At 41.6% G+C, this 23,068-nt stretch overlaps 1 protein-coding gene across 8 annotated transcripts; it reads left to right on the plus strand.

Moving 5' to 3' along the window:
- pfkfb4a (6-phosphofructo-2-kinase/fructose-2,6-biphosphatase 4a) lies at positions 1–23,068 on the plus strand. 8 transcript variants are annotated; one of them, XM_061784387.1, is made up of 15 exons: positions 4–558; positions 5,606–5,914; positions 9,829–9,945; positions 10,066–10,162; positions 10,236–10,302; positions 10,392–10,466; positions 10,569–10,625; positions 10,716–10,837; positions 13,098–13,305; positions 13,419–13,565; positions 14,538–14,642; positions 18,559–18,688; positions 19,685–19,747; positions 19,833–19,897; positions 22,210–23,068. In XM_061784387.1, the coding sequence occupies exons 2-15, from the start codon at positions 5,716–5,718 to the stop codon at positions 22,267–22,269; spliced, it is 1,512 nt and encodes a 503-aa protein (XP_061640371.1). In that variant the 5' UTR covers positions 4–558; positions 5,606–5,715; the 3' UTR covers positions 22,270–23,068. The 8 variants fall into 8 exon arrangements, with proteins under 8 accessions (XP_061640373.1, XP_061640371.1, XP_061640374.1 ...); XM_061784386.1 differs by lacking the exon at positions 22,210–23,068 and adding an exon at positions 20,724–21,394 and having other exon boundaries at positions 11–558; XM_061784388.1 differs by lacking the exon at positions 22,210–23,068 and adding an exon at positions 20,724–21,394 and having other exon boundaries at positions 377–391.

Below are 23,068 nucleotides of genomic sequence, written 5' to 3' on the forward strand. Positions count from 1 at the left end.
CTTCCTTGGAGCCTGTGTGTGCGTGTGTGTGTGTGTGTGTGTGTGCGTGTGTGTGTGTGCGTGCGTGTGTGTAATGTGGGAAGGTGCAAGGGGGGTTGGGGCAGGTATTGCTACCTAATTCCGTCCAGTTTTGCAGGAAGCTTGGCTTCTCGCTTCACACAGTCGGGTGGGTGTGTGTGTGTTTGTATTTGTGTGTGTGTGTCTGTGTGTATGTGAGAGAGAGAGAGAGCGAGAGAGAGAGAGAGAGAGAGAGAGAGAGAGAGAGTGCGCGCGCGTGTCCCCAGTAATAAGCATCAGTGCACTTTACTCGGGGCTCCATCCGTAGACAGAGGGTCCATGATGAGAGGCTGCTCCGGCCGATCCAAGCCGGCACAGAACCAGGGCAGAGGGGGTAAGAAGGCTTCCGCTTGCCGTCGTGTTCGTGGCTTGTAATGCTGCGTCTGAACGCGGGAGAGTGGCGCGCGCGGAAGACGTAAACAAGAGTGGACGTGCTTGTCACGGAGACCTTTACCCTACATAACGACAACAAGTCTCCCAACGCTGGCTTTTGGTCAAGTGGTACGCCTTCGCTTTATATTTCTACACATACATTTAACAGTGCGCGGAGTTGTCGATCAAATGTGACGGTATCGTCACTCGATTGCTTATTTTGACGATCGCCATAGTGATGCGGAGCTTCTTCTTCTCGTTGACTGCCTGCATTTGAATAGGATACAGTGCATGTTGTAAGTGTGTGTCGAGGGGCGCGTGTAGTCTGTCCAGCTCGGGCTAAAAGCTGTTAGCTGCTGGAAAGGGGTGGGGGTGGGGGGGACGGGGGACCCCGGTTTACGACGCCGTTGCGTACATACGGCGGCAGGCTAACGTAAATAAGGTCTAAGCCTAGAACTACGCCTACGCTCAGGCAAAAATAAAGTCAGACTCGCGTGTACGTACGAAATCTGTTAGGCCACAACTCAAAGAATCACGTGGAAAAAGTAACTGAGCGCGACTTCTCGCGTACCTCAAATCTGTTCGTTTGTAATTACGAACCTAGAAAGGATGCGAGAGGTGGTGCAAATTATTTGGACCTTCTTATATTACGCCGAACGCACGCTCACCGAAATCACCAGAGATCCCCAAATGGCTTTCGTCTTTTTGGGGGGTGTTGTGCTGTCAGAGATATGCAAGAAAAGCATCACATCGATAACAACGTTTCTATGTATGGCTGTGTAAATGCCAAATGTGTGGACGCACCCACACGGTGTATATATCCTCTGCTAAAAAGGGACAAGAGTTGGCATGCTGGCACACATTTGAATCCACTGGCAGTTTATAGGAATTAAGGAGCTATTTAATTGAAAGGCGATGCTATGACACCATATGTAGGTCACGTACCCTGTCGTTCCTCTATTGTGAATACTATATAACCAGGCAATTAAAACGTGGACAAACTGACCTGTTAGAATCGAAAGAGACTTATCAACAACAGTGTAAAAAGATTTAAAAAAATAAAAATAAAATCCATTCTTTTCACTGTTAACATGCAAAATAGTTCAGTCTATACAGTTTCAATGTAATAGATAGCTAATAAACAATAATGTGACTCGTTTTGGCGGCTTATGGACTTGCACTGTGCTACACCGAAAGGCACACACGCATCATATTCCATCAAAATAGTGATGGGATTTGGGCCCGTGTTATTTCTGCGTTGACTCGCAGACGATATACAAGCTGGCATCATCATTCATTGAATGAGGAAAAAGAGCAATGCTGCCATCTAAAGGATACTGTTTACCAATGATGTCCTCAACTACTGTTTAACGTAAAAAAAAAGAAAAAAAGAAAAAGTTGACTGTCCTGTGCAACTGTTATTGATAAATGAATAATAAAATATGAATTAAAACATGAACTAAGCAGATTGTGATTGGTTGTGGGGATGCTATAAACATTTGTGGTCTGTAATACGAAACAAAATGTAGAATAGAAGCTTTTCTTTTCTGTTTTCTTGTGTACTGTATGTTGTTTGGGCTCATAAGCCAAAGTGTGGCAGTTACCGTTTGCATTGTTTCGTGATAGACTTCGGCATGTTCCAACTTACATATACTGTAGATGCAAGGGCCTCTCTGCTGGCCTAAACCCTATCAGAAGCACTGATTTACATTTGCAACCTAAGTTCTAATATTTGATCCATCCAATTGTATTCATTCCTAACAGTCTATTATCTTCATTTTTTTTGGCTACTCTGCTTCCAGTTCTTTATGCGGATGTTGGAGTGTTTCTGAATGTTTTCGTCCAGTCAGATTTCAGCCTCTGTGTGCTGCCTTGTCAATCTAATCTGCTCAGGGCCTTCAGAATAAGTAATGTTGGCTGATGTTACTTAAACTGTATTAGCAATGGGACTGTTTCCAATCTGATCTCAAATTCGCCTCACAGGGCCAGCAAGCTGGCTCACAATAGTATCAGCATTTTTCCATTCTCTGGTTGGTCTGAGCAAGAGTGTTACAGCTAACTTCGACTAGCAAAACATATCAGTAGCGATCTTCACACCTTAATGGATTTAAAAAAAAAATCAGCATCTTAAGTGACTATGATGTATATCATGTTATTAGATTAATATTTAATTCTAAACTGATCTACATGATGTACATGGGACAGTTTCATGCGGTTATATTGTGTTTATGTATAAAATTGATGGTTTTTATCATTGCAATGTGATAGTGTTGGTATTAGGAGGTGGATTAAGTTGGGTAAATCCCTACTGAATGCCAGGTACTAAATGCATGGCGCACCACTGTATATTGTACAAAAATTTCAGGATAATTCCCCTGATATCTATTTGTTACATTGCAAGGCAAGGAAAATTGATTTGTATAGCACCCTTCATACACAAGGCAAATCCATAGCGCTTCACAGAGGCAATCCGCAAAGGTTGAATCGAGCCAACTGGACTCTTCTTGTTCTTTGATGATGTGTCACCTTTAATCCAAAACGCTTCCTTGGTCCTAAATTTTAAGTGTGGAGTCTCTCTTTTTACATCTCTGGTGGGTGTGTCCCATTGGGGGGGGGGGGGGTCACAATAGGGTTATAGTTGTTTTTACCAGGCTGGGTTAGTGAATGACACTTTTGCATATACTGTAACTGCCTGGTGAAGGCAAAAGGGTTTGTTAGTGGCCTGGTCTCTTACCATGGAATGATTGGAATGAGACAGGGGTGACAGAGACATTGTTGCAAGCGAAGACGTGCTTGTGCCCAACGGCCGCGGTGAACAAAAAAGTGTGTCTTAACTTTAACCTTAAATTAATGACCAGTCGCCTCAGTCCAACACTTGGAATAAGATTATATTGTGCAAAGGAGGCTTCCACGATGTGTAAAAGTCTGACGTGCTCCCTCCCGCTCCGAGCCTCAGCCTGCAACGCGCGGAGCGTCAGTGAAGTCAACTCTCTGTCAATTGGGTGAGTGAAACAATAAAATACGTCTATGCCAACATTGAGGCAGCTAACAAGTTTAACGGTTGGTTGCACTTTTGCACTGATGGTTTTTAGCATTTATTTTAGTCTTCAAACCAACGTAAGAGTCGATGACAGAAAAAAAAAGCTTTAAATTGAACTAAAATGTCATCAAAGGTCAAACTAGCAACTTTACATCACGATGAATTGGGACAAAATGCACATAAACGTTGTCTCACAGTATCACAAACACTAACCTTGTGTCTCAACGGTGGGTCGGTAAAGGATTCAATGTTTTATACCATTTGGTTCCATTTCATTTTCAAAATTCACTAGTGTCGTGTGAAGTTACTTTTCGTGCCAAAATGCTGAGTTCCAGTGCGTACCCATCAAAATGAAAGGCTACAAGCTTAATACAGGAAGTCAAGTTAAAACTTGCACATATAAACCATCTCATTTACTTATAGCTGTCATCAGTGGATAACAATAATCATCATCCTCATCATCATCATCATCATCATAATCACTCCTCTATCCATATTGAACTGTGGGAATTAGAACGGTTGCGTACAGAGAGTAACAAGGGTGTGACAGCTACTGGAAATGTGAGTCTACAGGATTTCACATTATAAAGCCATTTGTGATGCAGTCCAGAATCATATGAAACTCAATTTGGATATGAAATATGAAACATTTCAGTCAAAGTGCATCGTATAAGACTTGTTTAACTTGAAATTTTATTTTGGAGAGTAATGATGAGAACGTGGAGAGCAAAGAGATAAATACTAGCCAAATTAACCTGTCTCAGATATTTTCAAGACTACTTTAATATTACTATATTATTTAATTTAAAAGTAATTGTGTAACATATTTCTCCAAACATTTCAGTCACATATGCACCAAAATATAATATCTGTGACTTCAAAAGTATCTGAGAACAAACAGTTATTGTGTTGTGAGGCACCATTCTGATAAGTTATTAATTGTTTCAATGTATCTTGAAGGGGAATTTAGTCATATACGGTCAATAAAAAAACAAAAAAAAAAACACTTCAGCATCTGAGTCAAAACAGTGACAGACAGATTTGCCACCCTTAAAAACAGACAGCAATCATTGATGCTTCCACCCACTAAGTAGCTAGTGATAGCTCTCTTTGAAAAAAATGTGGGCAAATGTGTTATGAAACCAAGGTTGAACTTTGTGGCCTTAATTCCAAAATGTATTTTTTTGGTGCTGCTAACACAACACATGCAAGAAAAGCGCTGTTGATCATTTGCATGTAGCACTGTCACTTCCTGTCCAAATACTAGTCAGTGAGCTGACTGCTTTCAAACTTAGCCCAACATTTCGGGCCTCCGCAGCATTAGCCTATGAGACAATTCATTCTCCACTGACAAACGCGTGTTCAGACTATAAAATCAAAGGGCCATGTTGGTTCGGCTGGCATTTGAGGGACAAGACGTGACCAAGCGAGTGGAAGGACAGCAGGACACCGTCCCCAGCCCGTCCCATATGCAACAATGCCCAGTACGCCGACTCAACTCTTCTAAAGCTAAGACGCGTTTCATTTACCCAATGACTCCTTGTTTTATAACGCTTCATGGTGGGTGTGTTTGTGTGCGTGCATACGTCCGTTCGCCGTGGCGAACCTGTTTTTCGAGGTTTTATAAGTGTGTGAGGGTGCGGGTGTGGGTGTGGGCGCGCGCCCATTCTGGCGCCAACACTGACCCCACCACAGTGAAGTATGGTGCTGACAGCATCATGCTTTGGGGCCCTTTTTCATGGGCATGGGGGGAAAACAAGATTAAATTAAAAGATGAAAACGAAGACAAACCCTAATGTAAAACACACGCATTCCAAATCACAAAATAAAAGCAAGATGGTCAAATAATGATTCAAATATGCTTTGAACAATTTCAAGTTTTTAGGCCAGATGTAAATGTATCACCAGTTTAGAGTAACAGTAAAAATAGTAAGTAAAGTTTTTTTTATTTTATTTTTTTTTTAGAGCAAACCAGTGGCAAATAGTGGAGCAAATAAATGATGAAAGTGATCGTCATCCTGCGGCACAAACATCCAGTGTAGCTATGAAATGTTAAGAAGGCTTGCCGTCCAAATGTGGCTGCGCGCGCGCTGGCCATTGGTGGTCATCGCGACCAATCGTCGCTCTCCTTGCCAGGCGACGCGGCACGGCGAGTGACGTCACTGACGTGGAGATAGCGCGATAGAGTGGGAGGCTGAGACGGAGGCTCAGAGGCTCTCAAGCTGCATCCTCGTCGAGCTGCCGCGATGAAACCCCGGTCACCTTCGGAGCAGCATCACGGGAAAAGACCCCGTGCGTCTCCCGCGGCGGCCTCCACGTCGCCGCAAGACGGAATGGAGGATACAACGCCGCCGAATTCTCGAGAACTCACCCAAAACCCCCTGAAGAAGATATGGATGCCGTGTAAAAATGGCCTTCCCGAGAGGCACATTTCTCAAAGGAAGGGTGCGTATGGCGACGGCGTGACTCTTGTTCAACTCTCCTCCACGCGTTAAGAATGCTACTCGTTCGCTTGCGTCAGTTTGTTTGCTCAACGCCGTGCGGCGAACCAGTCGAGCCCGCTTAGACTCCCGTTAGCTTCAAGCGTTAGCGCGAGTGTTGCTAATGCGGTCCGCCTCCGCCTCACGCCACATTTCTTGGAGCGGCCAAGCAGAAAGGAGCCGAGACGGCTGGCAACGTCACTCTCGCCGCTGTTCATAAACACAATTGTACCCGGCGCGTGGACGTGTGATGCGGACTGCAGTCACCTCGCTCGTCGCTGTGCCAAGCGACCCATGAGCTATTATGGGGTTGATTCTTGCTTTTCGACGGAGTTACGATTGACGCATTGGCACGCCGCTGAACTGAATTTAGTCGCACAGTGTGCGGATGGCAAGCCGTTTGAGCATTTATTCCAACCCTTGATATCTATATATATATATATATATATATATATATATATATATAAGGACCATATACTAGCATAGGCCTACTCCTTTTCCTCACTAGACAATTCAGCGCACAATTTTTCATTCATAATTCAGTGCACTAGCAGAGTAGGATCAGTGGCGGTTCTAGGCAATTTCACTGGGGTGGGGGGGGGGGGCAGTTGTTTTGTAAGAGGGACACAGTTTTAACCACACGCACAAATGCTTCGGCGTACACACGTCGCTGAAATATCACAATTTTAATATTTACCGTACGCACTGTAGCATCAGAAGAAGTGGACACAAACCTCAGCATGCCTAGTGCCTTGTTGTACGAGGGAATTACATTTCAATCGCAATGTTAGACATTTGCGTGTTTCCCCATAATGAAAGTTTTACTCTGTTGGTTTTCATTTTTGTTGTGTTGTTGTAACACAAGTGTAGGTTGTGCTGTGTGTAGTGCACAGGGGTCAAATTCAAGGCCAGATCCGCCCCGCCACATTTCATTTGGCCCGTGTAGGCAAATCATGTGCGTCTACTTCATGTTAATCTTTACCAAAATTTCAAATTGTCTTCACTTAAAATAACATTGAGAAATGGCGGGCATTTTAGAGTAAGAACGTTGGGCATGACCCTGGCAGGTGGTTACCTTTGGCGTTAGGACCATTTTCAACTGTATAAAAAAAAAACAAGCGTATCTACAAAAACTGGGACAGAATTTCAGCGAACAAAATGTCGAAAACTGAATCATGAAAACTAGGGCATACGAAAACCAAGGTTCCGCTGTATAGGTATTGATATAATGAGGCAATTTTCATTTATGTGCTTCCACAGTTTGACACCTTTGATGTTGTGACCCCTTAAGATGTTGAGGTTCGCTCTCGGAGTGACCAGGTTGGATAAAATTAGAAATGAGCTCATCAGAGGGACAGCCAAGGTTCGATGTTTTGGAGACAAAGTTAGAGAGAGCAGACTTCAATGGTTTGGACACGTCCAGAGGAGAGAGAGTGAGTATATTGGTAGAAGGATGATGAGGATGGAGCTGCCAGGCAAGAGAGCTAGAGGAAGACCAAAGAGAAGGTTGATGGATGTCATGAGGGAAGACATGATGGCAGTTGGTGTTCGAGAGGAGGATGCAGGAGATAGGCTCTCATGGAAAAGGATGACGCGCTGTGGCGACCCCTAACGGGACAAGCCGAAAGGAAAAGAAGAAGAAGATGTTGTGACCCCTTGTTTGTGTGGGACCAGGGGGGTCAGTGGGTCAGGCACAGTGTTAGGGGGCACTTGCTCCCTTGCCCCACCCCAGAACACTAGGGGGGGGGGGCTCAAGGGGCATAATGCCCCCACTTTTTGGCCTGCCTTTGTGCCCCTTTTTTCAGTTATGTTTTCATCATTCAGTTTTTGCCAGTAGAGGGAGCTTCCGCTTCTTAAAATGTATAGTGGAACCTCGATTTAATAGGGGCTCATCCGTTACAGCTGATTGTCCGTTATATTGAAGCCCTTTTTTTGGCCATATGCACCCATATTACAGTATATTACTAAATTATTGTTTTGTACTATTTTCTGTGGCCTAAAACGCGCACTACAGTACAAAGTTATTGGAAATAAATATTAAAAAAAAGCTTGAAAATGTTTTATCCAAAATTAAATTGCTTGGTAGTGACAATAAGTAGTGGCAAGTCGAGGCGGGTCGCTTTCATGACTCGCGAGGAATTAGTGTGCTTGCTATTTCCAACCTACTGTTGAGATTAGATGCCTTAGACAAACGGCTTGACACAAAAAAAAAAAAGAAAAAACTGTTTCTGTAACAAAAATAACATCTTCCAGACTGCAGTGCGGTAAAAAAAAAAAAAAAAATTAAAAAACGGCACTCACGCTGTGCTACGCTCTCTCTGTAAGCCATTAAACGCCTCTTTGGAAGTTAGGAATAATCAATGAAATCACAAAATGATCAAGGGTAAAGTGTAGAATTAAGGAGAACGAGCAAGATATTCACAAATGGCCAGTTTAGAGCAATTTCACGTGCTGTACCTGTGGCAAAAAAGTGAAGCATTACAGAGAGTCTGTCTCTCTGCCGCCTAACTGGATGCGCATAGGTTCATGTTCATGCAGTCAGTGAATCGGTCTTTAATTTCCAGCAGCCTCTCAAATGTCTATGGATGCATCCTGGAGAAATGTACAAAGCATGGGTGATCATCATCTTGAAACATGTTCATAAAATTGAAAAATGTACCTTCATCATAATGAAAATATGTATTGGGCTTTTGCCACTGTCTTTTTGCTCTTGTCGCACTTTCTTCTATTTGTAGTCTTGGTTGATGTTGAAATCTAGTTACAGTTGCCTGGGCAAACTACTTTTTCCTTGACAATCATGACATTTTGTAGTTCTATAACATAACAGGTGATGCTTTAAAATGTTTCCTGATAAGAATGCAAAGTTGGTGGGAGTGTGTGTCAGTTGCAACTATTTGTTTACAATTGTCTAGTTCTCTCTCAATCAGCTGTGTCGCCCAGTGTGCGGCGTGCTTAACCCGAATTTGTACACGGGTATGAACGTGCCATAGTCGATCTCACTAACCTCTGCTAACGCAGTAGTAAAATCACAATTGTTGTAAATATTTGTATGAAAAACACTTCTTGATGGTAACACAATCAGATGAAAACCAGTAAGTACGTCAGAAACTGAGCATATACGTGCTTTTATCGCAGCGGCGACATATTTTAGCGCTGTCTACGCAAACTAGTTCATCGCGCGACATTCGTAACCTCGTATGTCGGTACCACCATAAACTGAGAACCCCTTTATAATATGTCAACTTTAAAAAGAGACATTCTCCAACATTTCCACATTTTAAAACAATTCTTGTTCCATGTCAGAACTGTGAACTTAGGACCTAGTGTAGTGTGTTGCTATGTAATACTTGACAATATAGTATAGAAAACAGATTATATATTGTATTGTGCCCTACATTCACTGGGATCTGGATATGTAAACTGTCTGCACTTGGTTCTTGCATTTTTTTGTTTTGTTTGAGTCTTAATTCAGGCAGAGATATCAGGGTTGGGGGTGCACACAATCCAAAAAAAAATAAAAAATTACAGCATTTTTTGTGCCTTGCTCAAGTGCTTGGCATCTCTGTAGCAACCGGTCTCAATTTCTACATTTTCATCCATCTTATGATGGAGGTGAAGCAATAAATGATTACTGATGAAGTTCAAATCAGAGATGTTATTGAGCCACTCTGCCCTCTGACCCAGTCATCTGTGCAAACTCTGGCCTGGTTAGGCAACTGACATTTTTAACTTCCAATTCAACTTTTACAACTCCTGACGCCAACGCACTCTTCACAGAGATCACACTATTGATATGACGCACAGTAATTTAGTTTAAAATCGTTATGAACAGTGTAGTGTAGCAAGATAATAAACCCCGCTGTTGCTCTTCCTTTTCAGTATGTATGACCAACTGTCCGACCCTGATAGTGACGGTGGGCCTTCCTGCCAGGGGGAAGACTTACATCTCAAAGAAGCTGACCCGCTATCTGAACTGGATAGGGGTTCCCACCAGAGGTATACCTTTCTACCTTTTTCTGATTGTTTGCTAAATATTACTGACTGAAAGCAATGGTTTCTTAAAGGATATCTGGGACCACTGCTAAAGGTGATTTATAATCCTTCTGTCTTCTCCAGAGTTCAATGTAGGACAATATAGGAGAGAGTGTGTGAAGATCTATAAGTCCTTTGAGTTCTTCCGTCCAGACAATGAGGAAGGGTTAAAGATCAGAAGGTAAGAGTCTCTTATCAACAGACTTAAACAATTATGTGATGCTTATCAGCGGGCTTACATGTGATCTTTGCAGACAATGCGCTTCGGCAGCTTTGAACGATGTGCGACAGTACCTCACAGAAGAAGGAGGTCAAGTTGCGGTAGGTCCCATGTTGGGTTAGATGTTTGATGCTGCGTAGTTCACAGTGTGCAGTGCCTTCATTGTTGTTTCTCTTTTTGTGGGGCACAGGTTTTTGATGCTACAAACACCACCAGAGAAAGGAGAGAAACCATCATTGAGTTTGCAGAGCAAAATGGCTTCAAGGTAATGAATAAAGCTGTCTTAATAACAAGTCTGTGGCATGCGTTTGTGAATGCTTTCGCTGGGTACTAAGTTTTGAGCATACTTGCATGTCTTCTTCTACAGGTGTTCTTTGTTGAATCTGTATGTGAAGACCCAGATGTCATCCAGGAGAACATTGTGGTGTGCATCGAGATTTGTAATTCAGATTACATCAGGACCAAATGAGTGAGTGTCAGTGTTTACATTGGTTTTTTTCGTGTTTCTGTTTAGCAAGTGAAGCTGGGCAGCCCTGACTACACTAACTGCAACACTGAAGAGGCAGTGGAAGACTTTATGAAGAGGATTAAGTGTTATGAAAACTCTTATGAGACCCTGGATGAGGTCTTGGACAGGTGAGACTGAGTGGAATGTTAGTGGATCAAGTGTTTAAAAATCAGTGCACACCCAGTACTTACCATACTTTTTCGTTACCAACCCTCGTTTTAAAATAAAATTGATTCATACTGTAGTTGAACAAACAGTTTTTACTGGCTTCTGATTTCAAAAGTAATTATCCATTAATTTGTGTATATCTAATAATATGAGGCAATCATATGGGTTTGCAGTCAGAACGGCCCTCCGAGTGGAGCCATAACTGAGATGTGGCCCGTGACAAAAATGAGTTTGACACCCCTGATCTAGGGTTTTAGCAGTAAAAAATGGCAATAGTTAAATCTAAATAAAAATATAAACAACCTTAATGTTCCCTATGTTCTAAAATGTTGACTTTATATTGTTTATCATGTACAAACAATTAGATAAACATAGTTGGTCAAATGATTGAATTGGAAGTTAAAAATGGCAAGTGTTGGAACATGTAAAAGGTCAAGCTTCAAGTTGATGGTCTTAACTGTGAAGGGTATCATACCAAGTAAGGAAACTGATATTGAAAAATTCACTTGTCCTATTAAGTTCTGATATCCACTGAATTCATTCACTTATACCTGTTAGTTTTCAGGTCCTTCATTTTCCATGTTGTATTTTAATTTTTTTGTATCAAATGTTACACACATCTATATTTGCCCAAAGTAAATTTTTTTTACTCGATGCTTTGCAGTGCATTAACAAGTTGGACATAAATTGGTTTGTGAACCTACTCTAACCCTAGTATTTGTGTGAAAAATTCCCAAGGTTTTCATACAATAAACAGCTTTCCATGTTTATATATAGAGTCAGTGTTACAAGCGACCGCTTGTCCAATAATGGTCATATTAAGTAAACTATGTATGTTTTTAGCCCGTGAACCCCTAAATGTAACTGGTATACTTCAAAGAAATTTTCAACAAAAACATTTTTACGTCACAAATTACATAAACTATATAAAAAGACATGCACACAATTTCTTTCCTCACTAACATGAGACTAAACCTTTCCTGTGTTAGGTCAGTTAGCATTACCCAAATTATTTCTATTTGCTAAATACCAGAATAATGAGAGGAGGATTTTTTTTCAGGAAATTTTTCATTACTTAATTACTTCAAAGTCAGAAGTTTACATACAGTAAGAGTAGTGTTCCTCTGAACAATTTGGGTAAAACCCAGATGATGATGATGATGTAATTTCTTAAGAAGCTTCTGATAGGGTTATTTCCAATATTTGAGTTCTTAAAAGACGGCCATGGATGCAGAGCTCGAAGTTTACCGGTTTCCGATTGCCCGGAGCAACTCAAAAGTATTCACAGGCAAGCTAGCAAAACATGCAACATTCGAAGGCCGGGATCAGTTGCCGTGGATCTCTGCTTCGCGGCGCCAGCATCCTGGCTTGTGGCGGCCGCCACCGGGAAGCCTCGTGAGTCGGATCTCTACGTTTGCCAAAGGAGGGACTGGTGCACTTCACAAATGGCATCATGAAGAAAGAAATGATGTGTAAATACTGAAGCGACATTTCATGACATCAGCCAGGAAGTTAAAGCTTGAGGGAAATGGGTCTTCCAAGTCGACGATGATCCGAGGCATACTGCCAAACTGGTTACAAAATGGCTTAAGGGTAACGAAGTCAGTGTTTTTGAGTGGCCACCCTGAAGCCCTGACATCAATCCAACTGAAAATTTATGGCCAGACCCAAAAACGCACGTGCGAGCAAGGCGGCGTCCAAACTTTGCTCAATAGCACCAGTTCTGTCAGGAGGAATGGGCCAAAATTCCTGCCAACTATTGTGAGAAGCTTGTGGAAGGATATCCAAAATGTTTGGCCCAAGTCATACATTTAGGAGGCAATGGTACAACATACAATGTATAACATGTAAAATTTAAACTTCTGACTTTGAATAAAGTAATGAAAAATTGTCAAAAAAAATCTTTTATTCTGTCTTTTAGTAAATAGGATTATTTTTGGTAATCCTAATTGACCTAAAACAGGAAATGTTTAGTCTGATTTTATGTAAGACTGAGAAAAGGTGTTTTTGTCTTTTTATATAGTATACATAAACTTGTGGTTTCAACTGTAGTTTTTTGTTTGTGTATTACTACAGGCGTCAACATCCCAGTCGGCGAATAAGTAGGGTTCTGAGTGTAGTAGAGATCAACATGGCAGTTGTAGCTGTTGATAATATATTATTCAAACTAAAGTATCATAGGGCCACTCATAATGATGTTTCTTATTGATCTCCATTTAGGGATCTCTCCTACATCAAAATCATGGATGTGGGTCAGCGGTTTCTGGTCAACCGGGTATTGGACCACATCCAGAGTCGGATTGTCTACTATCTCATGAACATCCACATCACGCCTCGCTCCATCTACCTGTGCCGCCATGGTGAGAGTGAGCTCAATGTCAAGGGCTGCATCGGAGGAGACTCTGGTCTCACACTGAGAGGAAAGGAGGTACAGCAGACATGGTCGCCAAAGTCTCCACATACATGGATAGGTGAAGTAAAAAGCCATCAACTCTCTTCTACCTATGTGCCACCTTTTTTGTCTTGTTCTTTTGTTTGCAGTTTGCCAAAAAGCTGAGCCAGTTCATCCAGGCTCAGGGCATCAGCGACCTGAAGGTATGGACCAGTCAAATGAAGAGAACCATCCAGACCGCAGAGGCTCTCGGTGTGCCTTACGAACAGTGGAAGGTCCTCAACGAGATTGATGCCGTGAGTGCCGAGCTCCAGCTTAATTAACTCATTCAATGCCATCCATTTCATAAAAACACAACTAGAGTGCCAGCCATTTTGGAGCATTTGACTGATTTTTTTCAAGACCCACAGAATATTGTGTTCTACGATTATATATTCACCGAATCTACCAAATGAAAGACAAGACTAGTCGTCTTCTTTCAGCAGAAAAATTTTTGATTCTACATTTTCCGTTCCTTAGTAATCAGCAGTTGAATATAGGTAGAAAGTGGAGAAAGGGTTTTATTTATTTATTTTAATTCTTTATTTATTTTTTACCCAAAAAAATATGAAGCGTACAGTGACTTTTGTGGATACTTTTCCTGGCTTTCAAAAGCCATTTTTATTTCCAAATAATACTGTATTCACCGGTATATGAATGACACAACTCAACGGATACACGTCAGTCATGGGCACATATTGTTTACAGGCACTCTATATATGTCGATGGTGGTCCATGTAGACGTCCTAGATCTCTGCTGTACTTTATCACATTTGTAACATACATACTTCCACTACTAGCACAAAACATACATTGTGAAATCTATACATCTGATTGAGTGTTAAATCATTGCTTCAAATCCGGACAGCGCAGCAACATGGCAGCCATTTCCTGTTTGTGTGAATGGGTGGAACAGAGAAACTTTAACTGGGTTGCTATTGAATCTAAAATGGTGCGTCGCTGCCATCTGCTGGCCTTAGCACCTCAATACAATTCCTCCCAAGCCCAATACTTTCTGGGGAATTGCATGAGGTCCCCCTGTGTCCAGCAGTAAAATAACAAAACAAAAAACGACAAATAACGTTTTTGGCACTTAATGTTTGGCTTCTAAAGACTGACTTTTGTCTTTCTTGACATTGAATGATTTAAATGCTCTCCCATCTTTTTTTCTTATATGCGCTCTTGGTGTGCAGTGTTGATTACTTTGCGTGTGTGTCGTGCCACTTTAGGGTGTGTGTGAGGAGATGATGTATGAGGAGATTCAAGACAACTACCCTCTAGAGTTTGCACTGCGGGATCAGGACAAGTACCGTTACCGCTACCCTAAAGGAGAGGTCAGTCATTTCATGTAATATTGTTGACAAACACTACATTAATGGATGTGGACCTTCAGTGAATGATGGGATGTACAACCCCAATTCCAATGAAGTTGGGACGTTGCGTTAAACATAGATAAAAAGAGAATACAATGATTTGCAAATCATGTTCGACCAATATTTAATTGAATACACTACAAAGACAAGATATTTAATGTTCAACCTGATAAACTTGATTGTTTTTAGCAAATAATCATTAACTTATAATTTTATGGCTGCAACACATTCCAAAAATGTTGGGACAGGGTCATGTTTACCACTGTTACATCCCATCCATCCATCCATTTTCTGATCCGCTTCTCCTCACTAGGGCCGCGAGCGAGCTGGAGCCCATCCCAGCTATCAACGGGCAGGAGGCGGGGTACACCCTGAACTGGTTGCCAGCCAATCGCAGGGCACATACAAACAAATAACCATTTACACCTACGGGCAATTTTAGAGTCTCCAATTCATGCATGTTTTTGGGATGTGGGAGGAAACTGGAGTGCCCGGAGAAAACCCACGCAGGCACGGGGAGAACATGCAAACTCCACACAGGCGGGGCCGGGAATTGAACCCCGGTCCTCAGAACTGTGAGGCTGACGCTCTAACCAGTCGACCACCGTGCTGCCCTGTTACATCCCCTTTTCTTTTAACAACATTCAATCAATGTTTGGGAACTGAGGACACTAATTGTTGAAGCTTTGTAAGTGGAATTCTTTCCCATTCTTGCTCGATGTACAGCTTCAGCTGTTCAACAGTCCGGTGTCTCCGTTGTCATATTTTATGTTTCATAATGCGCCACACATTTTCAATGGAAGACAGGTCTGGACTGCAGGCAGGCAGTCTAGTACCCGCACTCTTTTACTACGAAGCCACACTGTTGTAACACGCAGAATGTGGTTTGCCATTGTCTTGCTGAAATAAGCAGGCGCATCCATGAAAAAGATGTTGCTTGGATGGCAGCATATGTTTCTCCAAAACCTTTCAGCTTTAATGGTGCCTTCACAGATGTGTAAGTTACCCATGCCGTTGGCACTAACACAGCCTCATGCCATCACAGATGCTGGCATTTGAACTTTGCGTCCATAACAGTCCGGATGGTTCTTTTCCTCTTTGGCCCAGAGGACACAATGTCCACAATTTCCAAGAACAATTTGAAATGTCGACTCGTCGGACCACAGAACACTTTTCCACTTTGCATCAGTCCATCTTAGATGAGCTCGGGCCCAGAGAAGCTGGCGGCGTTTCTGGGTGTTGTTGATAAATGGCTTTTGCTTTGCATAGTAGAGTTTGAAGTGGCACTTATGGATGTAGCACCGAACTGTATTTACTCACATTGGTTTTCTCAAGTGTTCCTGAGCCCATGTGATGATATCCTTTACACATTGATGTCGGTTTTTGATGCAGTGCCGCCTGAGGTATCGAAGGTCACAGGCATTCAATGTTGGTTTTCGGCCTTGCCGCTTACATGCAGTGATTTCTCCAGATTTTCTGAACCTTTTGATATTATGGACCATAGATGATGAACTCCCCAAATTCCTTGCAATTGTACGTTGAGGAACATTGGCCTTAAACTGTTCCACTATTTTCTCACGCACTTGTTCACAAAGAGGTGAACCTCGCCCCATCTTTGCTTGTGAATGACTGAGCAATTAAGGGAAGCTCCTTTTATACCCAATCATGGCACTCACCTGTTCCCAATTAGTCTGTTCACCTGTGGGATGTTCCAAACAGGTGTTTGATGAGCATTCCTCAACTTTCTCAGTCTTTTTTGCCACCTTTCCCAGCTTTTTTGGAATGTGTTGTAGCCATAAAATTCTATGATTATTTGCTAAAAACAATCAACTTTATCAGTTTGAACATTAAATATCTTGTCTTTGTAGTGTATTCAATTAAATATAGGTTGAACATGATTTGCAAATTATTGTATTCTGTTTTTATTTATGTTTAACACCATGTCCCATCTTTATTGACATTGGGGTTGTAAATAGGGTTGGGCATTCTTTGAATTTGATCGATTCCAGTCCGGGTTCCTCATTTTGATTCCGTTTCCAAACGAATCTTGATTCCGAATCTTTTAGGGGGCTGGGTCAAAAAAGTTTGCATGGTTTAAATAAAGCGTGTCCAAATTATGAACATCCATTTTCTTAGCAGCCTCTAGCATACACTAAAATGAACATTTAACTCAGGGTTCTTTATAACCAGTATCAATATCAAACCAATGAAATAAAAAGAAAAGTATGTGGGAACTAACCAACCCACCGATGAGACATAAAGTTCGTGTTTGTGATATTGTGAGACAACATTTTTGTGAATTTTGTCCCAATTCATTGTGATGTAAAGTTGCTAGTTTGACCTTTGGTGAACTTTTAGCTCAATGTTAAAGTGAACTCCGATTGAAGTGACATACATTAAATTTTACAACTACTAACCTCTACTACTGAAATACAGTGGTATATATTTAAAAAATTGTTCCTATAAGTTAAAAAACAATTTTGTTTAGACCATAATTAGATATACTGTCGCCGCCATGTTTAACGTGCGCAAAAAATTCTGGGAAGGATGACGTAGAATGGCCGTTGTAAACTTGTTACGTTGCTGCTCTGCGGATGTACGCTAGCCACTTGCGAACAAATTTTATCGTCAGTGAAAAGCGTTAATGCCATATTGCACCGCTTTTGGATGCAATTTCCAATCAGGACAGAATGGGGAAAAAAGGAGGCACGCATTCATAGCTTTCCCAAAAAGATAAAGTTGAGTAAACGTTGGGAGGATGTGGTCGGAAGAGTTTAGCTGCCGAAAGATCCGCGATTCTTCTAAGCCTTTGTTTGCCTCCAGCTCATGAGAGAGCTCACCGGTGTGTCTGGGCATAAACGACGGCTTAAATCCAATGCAGTGCTGACTATCTTTCCTCACAATGAGCCTAAACGGCCGCGTGTGGCAAGCGAAAGCCGAGCAAAAAGACGCAAAAGACAGGAGACGCTGGCCGCGTACCTTGATCAGCCCACGGTAGCAGCAGCAGCATTCTCTACCCAGAATGCACTGTGACGAAAAAACAATGGCGGCCTATGATGAAATTACGTTTTGTAAAACTATATAAATCTGGAAATGATTATCGAAAGTTGTATCTTATGTTGCTCAAGTCGAAAGAGGTCATAGATACCGAACATGTCATTGCAATCTGAGTTCACTTTAAGTTTATAAATTAAGTTTATAATGCGACTCTTTCTACTTTCTTTCCAGTATGGTCATTTATATTTTATTTTTGTGTCTGTCATCAGCTTTTACGTTGGTTTGAAGACTAAAAGAAACTCTAAAAACCATCAGTGCAAGAATGCAACCCACCGTTTAACTTGTTAGCTGCCTCAATGTTGGCATTGCCGTATTTTATTGTTTCACTCACCCAACTGACTTGACTGAAGTTCCGCACGGTGCAGGCTGAGGCTCGGAGCGGGAGGGAGCGCGTCAGACTTCTACACATCGCGAAAGCCTCCTTTGCACAGTATAATCTTAATCCAAGTGTGCCACTGAGGTGACTGGTCATTTATTTGAACATAGTCAAGACACAATTTTGTTCGCCGCTGCCATTGGGCACAAGCATGTCTTCGTGCACATTCTTCTTTGTTGGTTTTCACCACTATCCTCTTCAAGGTCGGGGGACTATGCATCGAAACTGGGAACCGAAATTTTTTTATTTGAACGATTCCGGGAGAACCGGAATGCTTGTCGCGGTTCCAATCAGTTCTTGATGCTCGACCGTATTAATAAGTCAATACAGTGTCAATTCAAATTGAAGATTATGATGATAATGTGCTCCATCTATATTGTCAATGGCTTTTTACAATTTACAATACAGTCTTTGTGTATGTCTAATTGTATCTTGTTGACTTAGTCCTATGAGGACCTGGTGCAGCGCCTGGAGCCCGTCATCATGGAGCTGGAGAGGCAGGAGAATGTGCTGGTCATCTGTCACCAGGCCGTCATGCGCTGCCTCCTGGCCTACTTTCTGGACAAGACAGCAGGTGAGCCTAAGAGATGGAACCACTCAATGACACCTCAAAAAAAGCATGTCCCTGCTGATAATTGACCTGATAGACTACAGCGAACCTCCTCTATAAGCAGGGCTGAGAGACCAAGGCCCGCCATCAATAGCTAAAAATGCACAAGTAATTGACAGGCCCCACCAAAATATGTTTTTATAATTGTCTTTATTAATAGTAGTTTGAAACACTTGTCAAACTCCAACGCCCCGCTGCCAGATCCGGCCGGCAACATCATTTTTTTGTGGATTTGTTCTTTTCAAGAAAATCAACAAAAACAGAAAATCCTTACCAAAATTGCTATTTTTCTTTACTTTTTAACAGTTACATTTGTTCCCCCCCCCCCACCAAATTCTTTTTTAACAAAAATTGAACAATAGTAGTTAGATTCAGTTATCACTATTTTCCATGACTTCAGACTTCAAATAAAATTTGCTGTCAAAATTATACATAAGAATATATATGTAATAATATGATTTGATTATACATATGACCCTCTGAAGGAATCCATTACTAAAATGTTTGACACCCCTGGATACCCCACTACTCCTCTTACAACATTACCCTAAAATATACATTGCTTACAGAGGATTTTTCTTCTTCACCAAGTTGACCACACGCAAACCTCTCTGATGTTTATCCATGAATTCAAGCTTCTTCTAAGCACTCACTTTCTTAGGATTCATGGTCAGAAAAAAGAAATAGGACAAAATACCTGCACCAAAAATGGGAAATGTGGACACAAAACACAACTGTACCTGAATGTTCACTACAAAGAAGATGTAAATTATACGGCTCCCATCTAATGGCGAAGTCTTGAAGCACAACTCCCAAGTCAAAATTTTGCTTGCAACACCAAGCAAAAAAAGAAACCAAGCAAGTCAAAAAAAACTTGTAAGTCAAGGTGAAAAAAAAAACGGCGTTCTTGCTGTGGTAGTATCATGACCCACTATTGTCTGTGTAATTGCAACCACACAGAGGAGCTGCCCTACCTGAAGTGCCCGCTTCACACCGTGTTGAAGCTCACTCCTGTGGCCTACGGTAGGACACTTCTGCCTCAAGTGTACACACTGTGTAACTGTGACTCGCACTCTTCTGACAAGGCTAACTAACCTCCTGTCACCAGGCTGTAAGGTTGAGTCCATTGGCCTCAACGTAGATGCTGTCAACACACACAGAGAGAAACCAGAGGTGCGTAGAATCCCTCATATACACGCACGCGGGGGCACACACAGACCAGCTGACCCACATTAAGTGCAGTAAGACTGGACAGAACCGGATAGCTCCTGTGGCTTCAGGCGCTGAACATCATGCTGCAACATTATTTTTCAACGCTTGGCATATTAATCAGTGGTTATATAAAACTGAATTCCCCCTTGCACCCGTCACACATTTGTGACAACACAAACTACAATTACAACATTGTCAGTCTTTAAGAGCTCTCCAAACATAGCCAGTATATCTTGTGTATCTGGTTAAAACCTGACTTCCTTTTAGTTGATAAGCACAACAAATTACAACCTGACCTGATTAATTTGATAAAGATAAATGTCTAAACACAAGAAATGGGATTTTCCATTTCAAATTGTTTCCGGAGATCTATAAATACGATTTTCCAAGATGGTCTTTATTCTGCCTAAAAATGACACCAAATCTGTAAATCTTCCAATTTAATATCCTAAAAATGCTACATTGTTGTCCAATTGGTTTCCCTCATATTTGATAAGATTGTACACCAACACAATTTCACACATTAAAATGTATTTATTTATTTTTAGCTCATGCGTGTCTATTCTGACTTAATGTAGTTTGAACATAATTTAAGAAAGGGAGCCCCACAAGCCCCTGCTGATGAAAAAATTGTTGAATAAGACTACTGAAAGATGGAGTCATGCCTTGCTAACATGACACATCTAACAGTTAAAAGGCAAATATCATCATGATTTTTGCCCACGTTGTTTTGATCCCTCCCCCTGTTTGTGTGTGTGTGTGTGTGCTTTTTTCCTCCATGGAACAGAACGTAGACGTGTCGAGGATGTCAGAGGAGGCTCTGCTAACAGTGCCAGCTCACCAATGAGGCAGTGCCACTCCCCTGGTCCCCTTTAGCCCTCATTGCACACCTCGCTGTAACCCTTCTGATGCACACTGCACCTGCCAACCTCTTTGCTCTCCACCTTCCTCTCATCCTATTCTTCTCCAGCATCGTCTGCGCTTCCTGCACTCGTGTGTTCATTAGTTGTAGATGTAATGATGGTGATAGCTGACTGGAATCCAGTTCCTTTTGATTATTTGTAAGAATATGACACAGACCTTGTGTCATGTACATTCTCCCTTTTTTGGAGAATAAATGAAAAGATTGTTTTGGACATGAGGTTCCCAAATGTGAAGCAACAAGACTAATACCTCGTCCTATAAAGTTTTTGTTCTTTGTTTTCCTCATGAGGCTGAACTGTTGCAACTCTGATACTTTTACACGTTACTTGTATTTTTGCAATATTGCACAACTTTAGTTTCTCATCAAAATGTGTAAGATGTTTCAAAGCATCCATACAGTCAACTACAAATCATGGAAGTAGTGATATATTAACTTTTATTTGACAGTTTTTTTTCTCTCAAATCACTCAACCCAATGAAGAGGTTTCTGTTTGTTTCTAAATAAACTTCATTTACGCTCAGCATTGCTCCCAAGCCCACTCTCGTCCAAGTCATTTCTTTAACAGTACTTAATTCAACATTTGTTAATGACACAGTAGGTGTATAAACTACTTCTACAGAGCTGACATGTAGAGTAGTTCCACTTCAGTGCAGTGCAAAAGAGATTCACTTATCATTGATATGCAAATGCTAAATTAAGTGCTGCAACTCTTCAACCTGAATTGAACACCCAGATTTAAATATTGTCAGAAATCAATCAATCGTTTTCTAAGGTTAAATACACAAAATGTCACAAATGGCCAACATCCATCCATCCATTTTCTGAGCCGCTTCTCCTCACAAGGGTCGCCGAGGGAGTGCTGGAGCCTATCCCAGCTATCATCGGGCAGGAGGCGGGGTACACCCTGAACTGGTGGACAGCCAATCGCAGGGCACATACAAACAAACAATTATTCGCACTCACATTCACACCTATGGGTAATTTAGAGTCTTCAATTAACCTACCATGCATGTTTTTGGGATGTGGGAGGAAACCGGAGTGCCCGGAGAAAACCCACGCAGGCACGGGGAGAACGAAACTCCACACAGGTGGGGCCGGAGATTGAACCCCAGTCCTCAGAACTGTGAGGCAGACACTCTAACCAGTCGTTCACTGCGCCGCCTGGCCAACATCCATTATTACAAAACTCAAGCCACTAAAACAATGAAAAGAATGAAATCTTTTTTTTTTTTTTTTTTTTTTATATAAACACCAGCAGTTCAACTGGAGAGATCTCACCTTCAGCTGACATGCATGCGTCCTTTTTAGTAAGATAAGAGCTCTGACACTGATGCGTTGCTCTTTCCAGAACGTGAACGTCCATCGGACGACAGAGGACGCCCTGCGGACCGTCCCTGCTCACCTCTGACACTTTGCTGCGGCCCCCGTGAGCCTCGTGTTTCCCTCGTGGTGCCCTTTTGTTGCGTTTTCCCTCCTTAGGGTGCACTTCCTGTCGACGTAGGTGACTGTCAGGGTGAAGTGCCTCTGATACATACACACACATGTAGCTCTTAGGTACGATATGAAGGAGTGCAACTGATTTGAAGTTTTGCACATTGTGGTCACATTTGCTCCAGTATGATATCTGTGTCCAAATTGTACTTTAGTGCAACATTTTTTAAAGTACTGTATATTTGTAATTATCGCTATGGGTGTCATCAAATAATCATTTGCTTCATATTTTAATCGCTTTAATGTGCAATCATCGTTTTTGTGAACGTGTCCTCCGTGTTTAATGTGCAATTTGAAGGTTCCAAACCTACTGTACCTGGAAGACAATACTATGAAACCTTTCATCTTTGTGAAGTGCTCATTCACTTCTGGATGAATGAAATGACTGGAATCTTATGAACAACGGCCTTTCACCTCAGTTGTTTCCACTAACTTGTCTTTTATGTTTCACCTAAAGCAGATGTACTGCCATTAGAGTGCGAGTTCTAATTCTCCATCATGCTGGAAATTTATTTGTGCAGAATGCATGCGTGTCCTTGTGGGTTAATAGTTAAAGAAAAAAGAAAGTCGATCTAAGCCTGTGACTGCACCTCTGTTGAAATACAATAAAAGTAATTTTTCCACAATGACAAATGCTGTTTATAATATGATATGATGATAAGCTGACAAAAATCCTTTCTGCAACATATTCATTGATTAAAACCACTTTAATCCTA

This window comes from Phyllopteryx taeniolatus, chromosome 9, assembly GCF_024500385.1.
Source record: "Phyllopteryx taeniolatus isolate TA_2022b chromosome 9, UOR_Ptae_1.2, whole genome shotgun sequence".
Taxonomy (NCBI): domain Eukaryota; kingdom Metazoa; phylum Chordata; class Actinopteri; order Syngnathiformes; family Syngnathidae; genus Phyllopteryx; species Phyllopteryx taeniolatus.